Source organism: Amphiura filiformis, chromosome 19, assembly GCF_039555335.1.
Source record: "Amphiura filiformis chromosome 19, Afil_fr2py, whole genome shotgun sequence".
NCBI classification, from domain to species: domain Eukaryota; kingdom Metazoa; phylum Echinodermata; class Ophiuroidea; order Amphilepidida; family Amphiuridae; genus Amphiura; species Amphiura filiformis.
The window spans coordinates 37,819,109-37,835,090 of record NC_092646.1 but is presented as its reverse complement, the minus strand read 5'-3'; the positions used below and the strand labels follow the sequence as shown (position 1 = coordinate 37,835,090).

Below are 15,982 nucleotides of genomic sequence, written 5' to 3'. Positions count from 1 at the left end.
GACTTTAGGGCTTTAAGGTGGCATGCAGGATCACTCAAAGTGGGAAATTTTAGACATCGTTCTGTATTGTATCTTTAAAAATTAAATGATGATAGGAACATAAAAGTATATTATTAGCTTATATTTTCAGAAAAGAAATGATCCAAGGAATTCAACTAGTACAGCAGACTTATGCAAAAAATGAGCAATTGTTGAGAAAAGCGCCAAAATATTAATGTGACTTTCCAGGCCGGTTTTTTTTTCGTTCACCATAACAACTTCCCCCTAACATCCAAAACGATGAAAATTTTATATATATGATCTAATGACACAAACTTAAATCTGCCATGCTAGTTGGATTTCTTGGAGCATTAAATTTTCCTTTCTGAAAATGTAATGTATACTTTTCATCATGATGTTAAAGATACAATACATACATACATATAAAAGATATTTAGGACGCAATTCGCCGCAAGGCAACATTGTGTTTACAAAAACAAACAAGATAACAAACAAAAGTTCAGAATAAATTAGTTTTGAACAGTTTCTTGAATTTACCATTTTAGAGTGATCATGCGTGCCCCAATATAGAGTAACCCATTAAATTAAATTAACCACATTTGAAACTCACTCTCCCTTAAGATTAAGGTCATGTCTTCCATAGGTGTTCCATAGGGGTATGGAATAGTCCACTTTAGTTTTCTCCCGCGGCATAAATGCTACATATTTAATATTTAATATTGAAATACTCGGAGCCAGGTTAGTTCTTAAGGATGCTTTAGGATGATGCACTAAAAATAGACGTTAGAAGCTGTCATATCCCGAACATCATTTTTTTTCATTACAATCATGTTTTGTACGCCTGTTGTACTCTTAGTTTTTATTGATAATTGTTAATTGTTTGTTAATTGAAAAGATATCTTAATAAACGAGAGCTTTTTCTAAATATGTGTCACAATTCTTTAATTTCGGTCACTATTTCAGTAGTTAAACACTATAGAAAATACGATATACTACGATCTTTATACTCACACCCAGTGTGAGGCTCATGTGAGGGCAGTATATGAGGATTCAACGATGGACGTGCAACTAAAAACTTCCCAAAAATATGTGTGAGCGGGAAGAAGGGGAAGTATCAAAAGTTTCATGGCCATATTCCACCCTATCGAACCCAGTGTGAGGCTCATGTGACTCTGTGTGTGAGGGCAGTATATAAAGATTCAACGATAGACGTGCAACCACTAAAACTTCCCAAAAAGTGTGAGCGGGAAGAAGGGGAAGTATCAAAAGTTTCATGGCCATATTCCACCCTATCGAACCCAGTGTGAGGCTCATGTGACTATGTGTGTGAGGGCAGTACATAAAGATTCAACGATAGACGTGCAACCACTAAAACTTCCCAAAAAGTGTGAGCGGGAAGAAGGGGAAGTATCAAAAGTTTCATGGCCATATTCCACCCTATCGAACCCAGTGTGAGGCTTATGTGACTCTGTGTGTGAGGGCAGTATATAAAGATTCAACGATAGACGTGCAACCACTAAAACTTCCCAAAAAAGTGTGAGCGGGAAGAAGGGGAAGTATCAAAAGTTTCATGGCCAGATTCCACCCTATCGAACCCAGTGTGAGGCTCATGTGACTCTCTGTGTGAGGGCAGTATATAAAGATTCAACGATAGACGTGCAACCACTAAAACTTCCCAAAAAGTGTGAGCGGGAAGAAGGGGAAGTCACGGTATCAAAAGTTTCATGGCCATATTCCACCCTATCGACACCAGGTGTGAGGCTCAGGTGACTATGTGTGTGAGGGCAGTATATGAGGATTCAACGATAGACGTGCAACCACTAAAACTTCCCAAAAAGTGTGAGCGGGAAGAAGGGGAAGTATCAAAAGTTTCATGGCCATATTCCACCCTATCGACACCAGGTGTGAGGCTCAGGTGACTCTGTGTGTGATGGCAGTATATAATGATTCAACGATAGACGTGCAACCACTAAAACTTCCCAAAATGTGTGAGCGGGAAGAAGGGGAAGTATCAAAAGTTTCATGGCCATATTCCACCCTATCGACCCCAGTGTGAGGCTCATGTGACTCTGTGTGTTAGGGCAGTATACGATAGACGTGCAACCACTAAAACTTCCCAAAATGTGTGAGCGGGAAGAAGTGGAAGTATCAAAAGTTTCATGGCCATATTCCACTCTATCGAACCCAGTGTGAGGCTCATGTGACTCTGTGTGTGAGGGCAGTATATGAGGATTCAACGATGGACGTGCAACCACTGTACAATTTGTCAAACATAACATCATTCTGGATATTATGACTGCCATAAGCCCATTTTCAGTAAGTTTCACCCAAAGCATCGATTGGTGCATGAGAGGGCTATTAGCCTGGGGGCACAGGCATATATTGACACGAATTATTATCCTGTAAATAGAACCCTTTTCATGCAAATCTGATCCCTTTTTTCCTCAACTTACACCCAATGACCTTCTTTATTATATAAATTTACACCAAACCTGCAAATGTTGCGGGCATTGATCGCATTTTGAACATATTTAACGTTTTAGTAGCCATTTTAGCTTTAAAATGGCAAAGTTTGGCACATTTTTGCCATTTTTTGCCAAAGTTACTTTGTCACGGTCAATCACACCCAGTTTTTAGCATTTCCAACACTGAATGACCCCCATTTTCTTGTAGCTCCCACTTTTTTTCTTACAACTCGTTTTGGAGTGGTAAAATACCACTCCACAGGGATTGTGACAGCTATATTGTTCACTCTCAAAAGTGTGGAGTAACCACTACAACATGAAAGAAGAGTTATCCCTTATGTATCATGTATATTATCCTTTGAAATATGTGACCGTACAGCACGAATGAGCCGTAAATGTCCAAAATTGTATTCTGAGTTACAGTGTAAAATGTGCATGAAGGTCGTATTCATCGCTACCTCAAGTTGGCGCGACATCTATCTCATTTTGATAGTCAAACACCTTTTAAACCAATAAATAATCCTATTGTTGACGAGAATAATAAGCCTCTACCTTAGATGTCTATAGAATTTTTAATAGCTCTGGTCTTCGTTTGCTTTGGCTAAATCCTGTTCAAGTGGTGGGTTACAAAACATTGTATTTTGTTTAGGTGTGTATAACCAACAATTAACAATAAGAGGACATTCTTGAAGCTCGTTGACTTGGAGATGATTTGAAATGACCGCCAATTATGACTGTTTGATATTTATTACCAGCAATGTGGAAACGAGACACATGTAGAAACGAAAAAAGCTACCATTTTTTTGAAGGAGCAAAATTCAACAAACCATAACCCCGCTATATTTTCTAAACACGAAATAAAACAAAATTGACCGGGGAGGAATTTACGGCTCATTCGTCGTGTACGGTCACATATAGTATTTTCACTCTTTTACACTTAGAGAGTATAAGGGGCATGAGAGAGAAATCTGTTCTAATTCTACTCTTTGTGATTATTAAACTAAGCAAGTACTGAACCTATCATTCATCCTGACGTGAAAACCAAATGCTTCATGGCGCCTGCCATTCGTCATGACCGTGGTTAACCTACGCCAGCAAAAGATAGCTACAATGTATTTTTAGAGACATTGTACAGAGACAAAAATTATCTATCTATCATTCCGTGTATCGTTATTTGGCATGGGCTCGAAGTTCACTCTAAAAAAAACCCGGATATTGCCGATTGAGTATTGAGATGATGTGATTGATTGTACATGACTTTATGCTCATCATGGCGGCTCTAGAGGGAAAAAATGCTAGTACACAGAGAGCAGACGACAAAGAAGAAGCAAATTCAAACACAAAAGAAGCAGACGACAACAGCACCACCAGTTTTAGCGTTGACGATGCGGATGTCACTGATGGAGACGAAACGCGTTACGGCTGGTTTTCAATCCGACCAAAATTCCTACAATGGCTTAACAGCCCAAAAGGTTACCTGTTTTGCCTATGTTTTTACCTATTCGGTCAAGGAATGGCTGTGAATGGACTCGTATATCTCGTCATAACAACCCTGGAACGCAGGTTTAAGCTTACTAGCGTAGAAAGTGCTTTTATCTCTAGCACCTACGACTTCTTTTTCATGTTCATCGTCATCTTCGTGACCTATTTTGGTGAGCGTGCGCATAAACCAAGAATTCTTGGCATTGGTGCTCTGATATTTTCATGTGGTTCTATCGTGTTTACTTTGCCTCATTTTCTATCGGACCCGTACAACTTTGAGGGTGCCGAATTTGACACCTGTGAATCCAATCGGACAGACCCAAATGTTTGTTCTGAGGACGGCGAAGAAGAAAATCTACGTAAATACTACCCGGTGTTTATAATTGCACAAGGCTTACATGCTTTAGGAGCATCCTCTATCTTTACCCTAGGTCTGACCTATATTGATGAGAACTCTCCGCCAGGAACCGCTGCAATCCATACTGGTAAGTCTAGCTTATATTTTCAAAGCTTTCCCCCATATATTTTGGAAAATGGTCATCATGTGATTGGGATCAATCCCATGTAAAATACATCCTTCTACATTACAATTAATAATACAGATACAGGGTGTCACAGAATGATTAGCATCGTGTAACCTATTCTCCCGATTTGAAAAAAAAAAAGATATATTAAAAATATAAACCCGTGTTTCGAATTTTATTCCCTGTGCTATAATTGTACACATGTCACCTACTTGTGTGACTGATATTATTGAGAATCGATGAAAACCTGGTGTATTTTATTTAAATTACATAACGCATGGATGCTTATCTTTATATTCCAGCCATATGGTACAATATATTGAACAAACCGTGCTCTCGGAAGGAAAACCACCAAATTTTGCACAGATGTAGAGTTTCATATGTTGAATAATTATATTCTGGTGAAATCTTGTATTGGGCTATTGCAGTTGAAATCTACCACCGATAGAACACATGACCTTAATCTTCCACACAGTGGGCGTAGGTAACCCCATTTGAAATGTACACTCCCCGGCCCTATTTGGAGGATTAAGATCATGTCTTCCATAGAGGGTGCATGGATTGCAACTGGAATAGCCCAAAATTGTCATAATATGGGAGATTATACAAGATCAAAATAGATAAAAACGCAGATCTGATCTGTGTGCAAAACTGTGCATAATTTAAAACCCATGCAGGGGGTGGGGGTTGTGTTATAGATTACAAATATTCCCTTTAAAGAATATTGTGCCTTTTAATAATAACAACAACAATTTTATCCGGTGGTCATTTACTCACAGGATACTATAATTCGACCAATTCACAACAGTTATAGCCTTATAATCTGAGACAGAATTAAAAATACTAATTCGTGTCTGACGTCATTGTCAATCAAATTCCCACGACACTTGATTGGTTAGTAGTGTGTAAAAGGAAGGTTGATTCATCTGGTGCCGATCGGAGAAAAGGAATCGCAGTAAATTGCGAAAGTTACGATACTTTTACAAGGCAAAAAGCAACTTTTCTAGGCATTGTTGACACGGTGCCGCGATCGGAAAGAAAGTTTCCTGTAACCAAGACCTAACTTTTAAGATGATATTCAATTTTGAATGTGCAAAATTAACCATAACACACACTATTTATCGCCGCGTTCAGAAACTCAATTATTACGACACTCGTAAACAAACTGTCCGAATTTGATTGCCATATGACGTCAGACGCAATCTAGTCTTTTTAATTCTGTCTTTGATTATAATGTTCTACATTTTGTTATTTCATTGTATGAAGGTATTTTCTACATCACGACAACGTTGGGTCCAGCGGTTGGGTTTCTATTGGGAAGTGAATTTCTTAACATATACACTGATATATTAACCGATGAAGAGTAAGTTATAATGTACGATTTGCTCATAGAGACGCCATCAATTCTTATTATTTTTGGCCCAATGGTAATACCCAATTACACTCTGTGAAAGACTAAGCCAAAAGTGCTTTTATTACAGTAAAAGAAATTAATAAAGCCCAGGTGTCCCCAGGTTTATTCTCCAAATCTCCCATAGGCTCTACAGTTAAGCGGCAAGTGGGGTTTCCTTCATTTTAATTCATTATTTCGGCTTAAAACCAGAAAAATCTTGTTGACAATTGTTAACCATATTAATTAACACATTTTGGTAAACAAGAAGACTGAAGACTGAGGTAAAAATCTACATGTATGTAAAATTATCTTTTTCCGAACGCAATAAACATCTAAAAAAAAGTAACTAACCCCCATTAATTAATGGTCATTATTCAAAAACGGGCTATTGTATTGCAAATCTGTAAAATGCGTTGGTAGCCGAATTTATTTCTGCGCATTTGACATCTCATATGATACGATAGCCCAGAAAACAATAAAACACCAGTCAATTTAATGTAGTGAGGTCCAGATTTGAAAGTTGCACTTACAACAATACACAAACACTCAGATAACATTACACAGGTTTTCTTCCATTATGATTATACTGAATTCAAATCAATACAATTTACTGCAACTTTCAAATCTTGGGCTACATTGATTTAAATGTACGCTGTGACGTCAATATTCAGTCAATTGCTACAAATGAGGTGTCAACTTATACGCAGAAATACATTCTGCTTCCAACGCATTAATTGCCCGTTTTTGAATAATGGCCATTATTTAAGGGGGTTAATTACTTTTTAGAGTAGAATGCTGTCTTTATCCAAAGCCAGAGGAGGTCTCAATCCCGTCCCAGTTTGCAACACGGTCAAACTTAGGACAAGTGTGGCTAAAAACCGGAACAAATGAAGGTGCACATTTTAAAATCCCCCCTGCCATCCCCGGTCGTTACGTCCCTGGTCATGCTGGTTATTATTACTATCGATTTGGCTGGAAAGTTGAGGAAATGCCACATATTCTCGTTAAGACACTTAACCTTATGTCTTATTATCCAACATTATAAACCGGTTTTAATTAATTAATTAATTGATTACTCGTTTAATTATTTATTATATTTCAGTGTGGCTATAACCCCTAACAGTCCATTATGGGTTGGTGCCTGGTGGCTTGGGTTCCTAGTAACAGCTGGTGTATGTTTGCTGGTGTCGGTGCCTTTGCTTGGCTTCAATAGGCACCTTCCAAGTAAGTAAACATATAGTGCTGCAAAATGGTGCGACATATGAAACCTATTGTGCATAGTGCACAGATCTAAAGCTCTCGATAAGCTCAACAAATGAAGAGTTTTGTTGCAAACCCCTTACATCCACTTGAGCAATTTTGAGAAAACATTAAAAAATCATCAAAAAAAATACTGCGATATGGGGGTTTGCAACAAAAGCAATTTTTGCCGGGATGTTTGGATAGGATAAGCATCCCGCCAAAAACTGCTTTTGTCCATAAACCCCTTATATCAGTGATATTTTTGATGATTTTTTGATGTGATTTCAAAATACCTCTTTAGTTTCTTTCCAAGATGGCGGGAACAGAGTTGAAACAGGACTTAAATTATAAATTGCTAATATCGTGTTGAAAATCATACCAAAATAATATTCTTATGATAGGATTCAGAAAAAGCATCGACTTTCCTTTTGCTCAATCATTATGACAAGAAGAGTAGTTTGATTTGTTTTTCAACAAACTGTGAGCAATTGCTACATTAATAGCTTGATTTGTCTCATTTTATTCCCATTTCTTTCAAAAAGGTTACAAGTCAGCACAGAAGCAACGGGTTAACGAAACACAATCGGGCGCCGAATTCAAATCCAATACCACGACCTCTGGAGTCAACAAAGTTGCCGACTTCCCTCGCGCCGTATGGACTCTTCTAAAGAATCCTACTTACTTCTTCATCGATCTGGCATGTATTACAGAAGCTTTCTTGCTTTCGTTTGTATCGTTGTTTGGACCGAAAATTATCGAGTCTATTTTCAACCTTTCAACGGGAGATGCGGCTCTTTACACAGGTATGTTCGTGTGCGTAGCGAGGAAGGTGTCACTAATAGGATGTTGATATTGTTCTTCCTATCTAATCTATAAACGAATCCAACGAGCCAAGTCATGGTCAGGATTTGGTCGGCCATTATAGGGTCCCCGCATGCACCAAACAGGCGTTGTGAGTGCCAAATTGGGTGGATTAAACCCGCTTAAAATTCGATGTTAGATTCTTTTGTGCTGTAAACTATCATCATTCTTTTGTCTACGTGTAACACGGGTGATAGAATGCAGTTTATAATACCCTTCAAGGCCGCATCATTTCACAGTTTAGGTGAGATAGCTGGGTCCCCGTCGCGGCTATGGCTGCCATTGAGGTGTAGGAATGCGTAAAATTGGATTCGTCTATAGTGTGCATCCCCTGAATCGATATTAGCTGGCGAAGTGATCTAATGATCGGATTAACTACCATAGCAATAGGGTAAAATAATTTTTGAATATACCGCACTTCAGTAGTACGTTGCATTGAACCATATCAAGTTGATCACTCGCACCTGTAAGATGATCTTTGAAAAGAATGGTATTGTATTCAATCTATGATTGCAGACATGCACAGGTGATGAGTGCAACCTGCTTGTAGTGCAACGTACCCTACTGCTATGGTAATTAATCAGATTATTACATCACTTCGCCAGCGAATACTGGGACATAACGGACAATATTGCCCAACATTTGCCATATGCTTCTGCCATTAGTCTGTTAAAGACCAAAATTTACCACATTTCGAAAAATGTTAGCATTTTTTTTTCGTGAGCAATTGTCCTGGTAAAGTCACATTCAAAGACAATAACTGTGTGAAATCGAGCCCCGTTTTTTGACAATCTATGATTTTCCCGATAGTTCATGCTGACATAGATCGCTTTTGACAATCTATGATGGTGATTAATTTTTCTTCCACAGGGTTTGTGGTAATGCCTTCAGGTATCATTGGATCCCTGGTGGGTGGATATGTGGTGATGAAATACAATCTTACCGTCGCACAGATACTGAAATTCATCATCCTTGTGCTATGTCTATCGGGAGCATGTGTCTTCGGATTTTTATTGTCATGTTCTAATGTGCCTTTTGCTGGAGTGACTGTTCAGTATCAAAACACGTAAGTCGTTTTTGTATTGAAATTGATCCTTTACGACGACAGGGAACAACAGCTTTACACAAAAATACTAAGGAAAAAGGTACATGATACTGGGGGCAATATTTTTAAGAACACAATTTCTCTTATTTTAAGTATCGGAACGGAAAAATATTTAGAATACAACAATTGCGGAGGACGGTGGCTTATCGGACCTGCAATCATAAGGTCACGGGTTCGAGTCACATCGCGACCAAGGTATTGTCCTCAGGCAAGGACATGTACTTAATCCCGTTTGCTTCACATTAACCAAGTGTAAATGGCTATACCGCCCTTTACTGGGAAGGTAATTAAGCAACACAATACACCGAAAATTGGAGAGTCTGACCTATGCCGCTTCGAACAAGAGATGGTCACTAATTCGGTTTGTAAGCACATGAAGGCATGAACGTTAACATTCTATTGCAAATTTTTATTTTTGTCCAGAACTCAGGGACACGATGGAACATTTAACTTGACTGCGCCGTGCAATGCAAACTGTAAGTGTGAAGATTCTTTTGACGCAGTGTGTGGCTCCGATGGTGTCATGTATTATTCATCATGTCATGCTGGATGTACAGTCGAATTGGACGATATAAATGGATTAAAGGTATTGCTTGATTATACAGTAGGCTATACTAATGATAATTATGTGAAAAATGATATTCCTTGACTATCATTATAGGACTATGACTGTCTAACTCTTTAGAGCTGAGGTGAGCATTAGAATTTGGATTATGGTTAGAGTTAGATTGCATTATCATCATCATCAACTTTCGGCTGCGGAGCAAACGATCACAAGATTTCGGCTTTCGCAGCGATCTTTGGCAAGAGGCTAAATGTTTTGCTTGAATCATGACTTCATAATACCCTAGCACCCATCAAGAACGCATAACATCTGACCTGCTCTGGGTTAGGTCAGTAGTCTCAAACGAAGTACCTATTATTACTACGTTTAACTACGGTTAAGTAGGAGGTGCTTGGACGTCCAAGCAGGTCTACCCTTGTCATAAGTGAACAGATCTTCTGGCAGGCTCTTACCAGTGGGATGACACTCTTATTCACATGTTTATTTACAACGCAAACCTATATCGAATCCCGGTGGTTTGCGAATAATGAAATGTCTGCATCCCAGGATCAATTAAACCCTGGTATGAATTATTTATTAGCTTTCGCCACGATCCGTTTTGCAATAACATAAAAGCACTTCAAATAACAGCCCGTTGAGTTCAATGAACTACGCCCTGAAATCGATGGAGTTGTGCCTTATAAAGAAGCTCTCCCATTGACCTCTATTCAGGTCAGTGAGCTCTCCATACACAAATGAACAAGTACAATTCAGTATCGAAGTTACGTAATGTTACTATGTCAACGAGATCACGCACTTGAGTAGTGAACCACGATCGAAACAATCACCACGTAAAGTATATGGCACTCGAAGGCATACCAAAATAGCGTGATCCGGTAACCAAGGGAATTACGTAACCACTTCGATGGTGAATAGGACAAGGCCAGCACCTATGACCTGCTTAGTGACATGTTATTTTGAAGTCTTCTAAAGCTTAATATCTTGAAGATTAGTATTCGTTTGTGCATATGGCCTGCGCATTTATGATGCAAAATATTAGTTCTTATATAAAATTACAAATACTGGAATTATGACACACGGTATAGGTGATATATAAAACGACTAATAAAATCATGTCATCATGGCGTCATGTCAAAGGTTCATTATATCCCGTATGTTTGTCTAAATTAATTAATATTTTGAGAACAATTTCTACACTCATTTAATATGTACTCAGGTGGAACCCGACTTTTTTTAATTTTCATTTCTTTGTATGTAACAAATTCAGGTTTTTCTATTGCGCGGGGCCGCCGGGCAATACAAATTTAGGCTAACATTGAATAAACGCGGAATTAAGAACAGGCGTTTCTAGTACATACAGCGTCTGACTCTACCTGAGGACCTAGCCTGAGTCCCATGGGCTCCAAGAATGGCTCTCCATACACAAATGAACAAATACAATGAAGGGTCGCCATTGCTCTCCATACACAAATAAACAAATACAATGGAGAGTCCGACTGCCATGCAAATGAGCCAAGTGTCCTCTCAAGGTATGCTCTGTGCTCTTACTCTGGTAGGGACGGATGTGTCCTGAGAATCACAGCTGGCGGTTCGTGGATGAGAGGTTAATTGTTGGTCAATTGTTTGACTATTTTAAAACATTCCGTTTAATATTTAACATTATCCTGTAGCAATATTAAGGGTATATTTCGTTTTGTTTTCACAGAAATATGGGAATTGTTCATGTATTCCAGGCTTAGGCGATATCTCTGACGAATACGGTACAGCGGTAATTGGTAAATGTAGCCACGACTGTCCAAACCTGATCCCATTTCTTATTCTCCTTGGTGTTACAATGATGTTCACATTCATGGTTCCTGTTCCATATGTAACTGCAACGATCAGGTAAATCAACACAATCTAATCTAACTTTATTTTATAACAATTTTCGAGATTTTAATCAAAAATAAGAAACGAGCTCATAATTATATCAAACTTTCTATCAAAGATCACGTTGTTTGGAACCAAAGTGGCTAATCAAAAAAATTCCCTGCATTTTCTGCTTAATTGGCTATATAACATCCGATGAAACAATTCAATAATAAAGGGCATTTTTTAACAAATATTTATACATCTGGGGCACCATATTAAATAAGTGTATGCATAATAGAGAATTTTGTATTATGTTGATGTGGATCTCCATCTGTCCATTTTTATACCAAGCTTTAATTGATTTTGTAATTTGTGTGATTACTTTCCCGTAAAAATTCGATAGTAAGCATAATTAACGATTTGCTCTGACGTGAACGAAATTTTCAGATAGTTTGTTAAACTTTTTAATTTTTTGTCTAATTCACAAATATCTCTAACACAGATATTTGTACATTAAAAGAAAAGAATAAAAAAAGTTTTAAAAAATACCCTAAAAATTCACTCTTGTCCGAGCAAATCGTTAATAGGCACATATGCTTATTATCGAATTTTTACGGTATTGATAAGTACTTTTTAAAATCCAATTTGCATTTTTTAATAGATGCGTGGATTATTCTCAGCGAGCATTTGCTCTCAGGTTGCAAACACTGTTAAATAAATCATTAGGTAAGTGGTGACGTGGGTTCAAAAATGACTCGTAGTTTTAAGAGTATACATCTTATCAGCATAAAATAATTATATTCCACAAAAGAACGATGCTTTCAAATATTTTAATTTTCAGTTCATTTTACGTAAGAAAACGAAACACATAGTCATACGCAATAATAGTATATATGTAACCTGTTTTATAACCATTTACCTAACAGGACTCGTACCAGGGCCAATTGCTTTTGGCGCCCTCATCGACAAATCATGTTTCCTCTGGGAGTATGATTGCAACGGGGGTCAGAACTGTTGGGTGTACAACAACTGGCAACTTTCGTACTACATTGCTCATGATACTTGGCTGCCGAACTGGTTCAGTAATTTTCTACTCGGTTGCCTTGGCAACGTACAAACCGTCGACACAGGAAACGGACCGGAAGCAGTTGACACCGAATGATAAAGAGCAAACGACGACTGTCACATAATCAAGGGAAATGAGTCAGATGTCACTAATATTGATTTGAGATATTGTCAAAGAAAGTATTAAAATTATTTTGTTTTACATTGTTTTCAGCGATTGATTAAACTTGCTGTAACTTTGCAAAGAAATGTTGTATCAACATGGGGTTTCAGTTACAGAGAGCTCTAAATGTCCTCTTCAAAAACCAATGTAAAACTAATTTTCGACCAAGGTGGACAGGTGACTCATTCCCCTTGACTATTATTCAGGCCAATTAACAACTAAAACTTTTGGCCATAAACTTAAGTTCAAAGCATCCTCGATATGAGGAGAACATGAAAAGTCAATCTGAGGTCATCCGAGGGGTCAATGGGAAAAATGGGGCAAAATATTTAAGTTTGTCCAATTGGGCTTAAACTTGGTACAAATCATCCTTGATATGAGGGGCGCATGCAAAAGTCAATCATCTACGTCTAAAGTTCAAATGGGGTCATAGGTTAACATCGGTCCAATTTGGGCTTAAGGATGAATTTGCACCAAGTTTAAGACCAGTCAGGCAACTTTTAATCTGAGATCATCCGAGGTCAAAAGGTCAAATGGAGTCAAATGTTAGAATTTGCCCGATTGGGCTTAAACTTGGTGCAAATTATCCTTAATATGATAGGAACACACCTTGGTCTGGGGCGGACATTTTAAAAATGAATTTAGACGAGCAGCAACGACATCACTTGCATTAAATTCCAGATGTTAAATCTACATCATATGCAAAGTTTGAGGAAATTCGCACGAGTCCGTTTTATTTTAGGGCCATTTGTCTATAACTGGTCTTTACATGTAGCCCTATGGAGAGAGTGCCCGTTGAGGGCGCTATAACCCCCATTTTAGGAACAAAAATGTGATTTAAAAAAAAAGCGGACGAGTATGTAGTATGAACATGTAGAAATATAATCAAGTAGTTGCCCTACCTGCTCTCCTCCGAAAAAATAAAAAGTCCTATACCTCAATGATAATGAAACCTAGGTGAACATGAAACATCAATTCTGATGAGGTCATCTGAGGTCAATGGTCTAGTTGTTATTGTTCCTAGCTGTAATCAGAAAGATAATTGATTAATATCGATCGAATCAACGTTGAATGATTTGACAGGATCACACAGCAATTTGATTGTGCAAACATGTTGGGGTTAAAGAAAGGTGTCCTGTCAGAAGAGCGTGTTTGAGATCGATGTTAGTCATGCTCAGACGCTCAGGGAATTCTTAAGGATCGTCGTGCTCGAGAATTGCGACTCTATACCCGAGTGCGTGTCCACACGACTCAAATTCAGCCTGGAATCCTCGAGTGTTGCAATGCCGCATAACGTCAACTCTGGAATTGCAACTGGGAGCTTACTGTAACCCATCTAGTGGCGTGCCAAATATAATTAATATGGAAGAAGAGGCCATATCGTGTACCCTCGGAAATCGACTTCTATTCGACGTGTGTAGATCAGACAAAATGCGAACTTGAAAACGATAAGCTATATTAACTAACTCAAAAAAAATGTCCCAGGGTTCAACAGGGTTCAACAGGGGTCAAATTGAATACAACAGGGTTAGAATTTCCCAACTGCTCAGATTTTGTCAAAACCTACGCCATCGTATTCCTCTGGTCATAACAATGAAAAAGTACAGTTTAACCTATGTCTATATTCTGCGATATATCGTCTAGCCACACAGGGGTTAGAAAAGTCCTCCGATTTCAATGAAAATGTTCTATTATTCGTCATGTAAAATGAAGTCAAATAATTTGCGAGGGGGCACGATAACAAGTCTATAATGCATTCTTTTAACTAAGCAAATAGCACTCGAGAATCGCAAAATGTATCATTCACACGGCAGTAGCACTGGAGGACCCCTCAACTGAGCATTACTCGAGGAAATTGTGAAATTCCTTAAATTTCTTGGGAAAAATTTGGAGATATATTTGGGGGCAAACTTAGGGATTGATATCTTCTAGAGCATGCACACGGCAGATTTCCCACAAACTCGAGAACCGCGTTGCTTAAGCAAATAGCCCTCCGTGTGGACGTACCTAGTATAAATCTTGTCTTTTCCTGTCAAGTCATTCGTTAAATTATCTCTGATTTTTGTTATGATATGATAGAACTACATTTTATGCCCTTTATTTCAATGTACTCTTAATAATCCTAACCTACTATGACAAAAGGAAGCAGCGGACACTTTGATGATTTGACGATTTATATTGATATATCTCGAAATAAATTGCCCATAATTACAATTTCATCAATGTTGTTTATAACAAATTTACTGTTAGAGATTGTTTAGTTCACTTTTTAGCAATTTTAGGAAGTCTTTGGTGATTTCTAGCCATGAAAACTGTGTATTGACACCAATAAGAGCGCAAAAAACTACTTTACTCCAAAATCGATATATTGATTTATCTGATAATCAATATTGCCGAATCACATTTTCTTTCACGTCACATCATCCCATGTTACATTTTCTACAAAAATTCAAAATTCCAGTCACAAATCTCTTTCCATTATAAACTTCCTACACTATTTTTAAACTTTCGAAGAGCTATAACTTAAAACAACAAATATGTACTTGCGAGCTTTTTGCGCTTGTTCCATATCTCAATAACATCAAATTAGTCATTACTGCCTTTTGTCAAATTGTCTGTCAAGTTGTCATAGTAGGACAGAATAGGTTGCTGTCCTTTTTACAAAATCTTTATGTTAGCTTTGAATGATGATTATCAATCAAATTATCTTCCAATACAAATAATCATATATTTGGTTGTATTAAGCTTACTATGATTGCTTATATTCTCATCAGTTCGTTTGGAAGTATTATGCTATTACCTAGGATACAAAGAAACAAATTGGGTCTTTTTTCCATTTTAATTTCTCCTCTTCTTCCTCTCTTCAGGTGTCTTTATATTTGTTTATGTTTTTGTTATTTTCACTCGTCGAATAAAGATTTTATATAACCATGTGATTGTAATCATACTAATTATTTCATTGAGTACTATCGCTACGTATGTAAACAAACGTTAAGCAGGGCGTATTTGATACAGACAGATATCTCCGATAATAACATCATCAGATCATGAAGCTAGCTTCATGATCAGATAGCCTATTATACAAATAAAGTATGAATCCGGGTAATGCATAAGCTTGGCTATTACTATAACACGTTTTGATTATTAGTGTTAAGTAAAGTCACAAGTACAACAATTTATTGTTAAGCTTCCTCCAGTCTCGAGCTCATCTGACTAAATTAACAGAAAGCTATATAACCAAAACGAACAGTCCTGATCGTGGACAC

The 15,982-nt window shown here is 37.7% G+C and overlaps 1 protein-coding gene across 1 annotated transcript; it reads left to right on the top strand.

The window, feature by feature from the left end:
* The first annotated feature begins 3,700 nt into the window (after positions 1 to 3,700).
* LOC140140557 (solute carrier organic anion transporter family member 4A1-like) lies at positions 3,701 to 9,721 on the top strand. The gene is made up of 6 exons (XM_072162316.1): positions 3,701 to 4,432; positions 5,738 to 5,834; positions 6,967 to 7,088; positions 7,649 to 7,909; positions 8,838 to 9,033; positions 9,496 to 9,721. The coding sequence occupies exons 1-6, from the start codon at positions 3,727 to 3,729 to the stop codon at positions 9,719 to 9,721; spliced, it is 1,608 nt and encodes a 535-aa protein (XP_072018417.1). The 5' UTR covers positions 3,701 to 3,726.
* The last annotated feature ends 6,261 nt before the right edge of the window (positions 9,722 to 15,982 follow it).

What these genes read in the sequence shown, in the direction of transcription:
- LOC140140557 (XM_072162316.1), top strand. Translation starts at nt 3,727, where the DNA reads ATGCTCATCATGGCGGCTCTAGAGGGAAAAAATGCTAGTACACAGAGA. An exon ending in AACCGCTGCAATCCATACTG is followed by an intron (nt 4,433 to 5,737) that starts GTAAGTCTAGCT and finishes CATTGTATGAAG; the next exon opens with GTATTTTCTACATCACGACA. An exon ending in AGATGCGGCTCTTTACACAG is followed by an intron (nt 7,910 to 8,837) that starts GTATGTTCGTGT and finishes TTTCTTCCACAG; the next exon opens with GGTTTGTGGTAATGCCTTCA.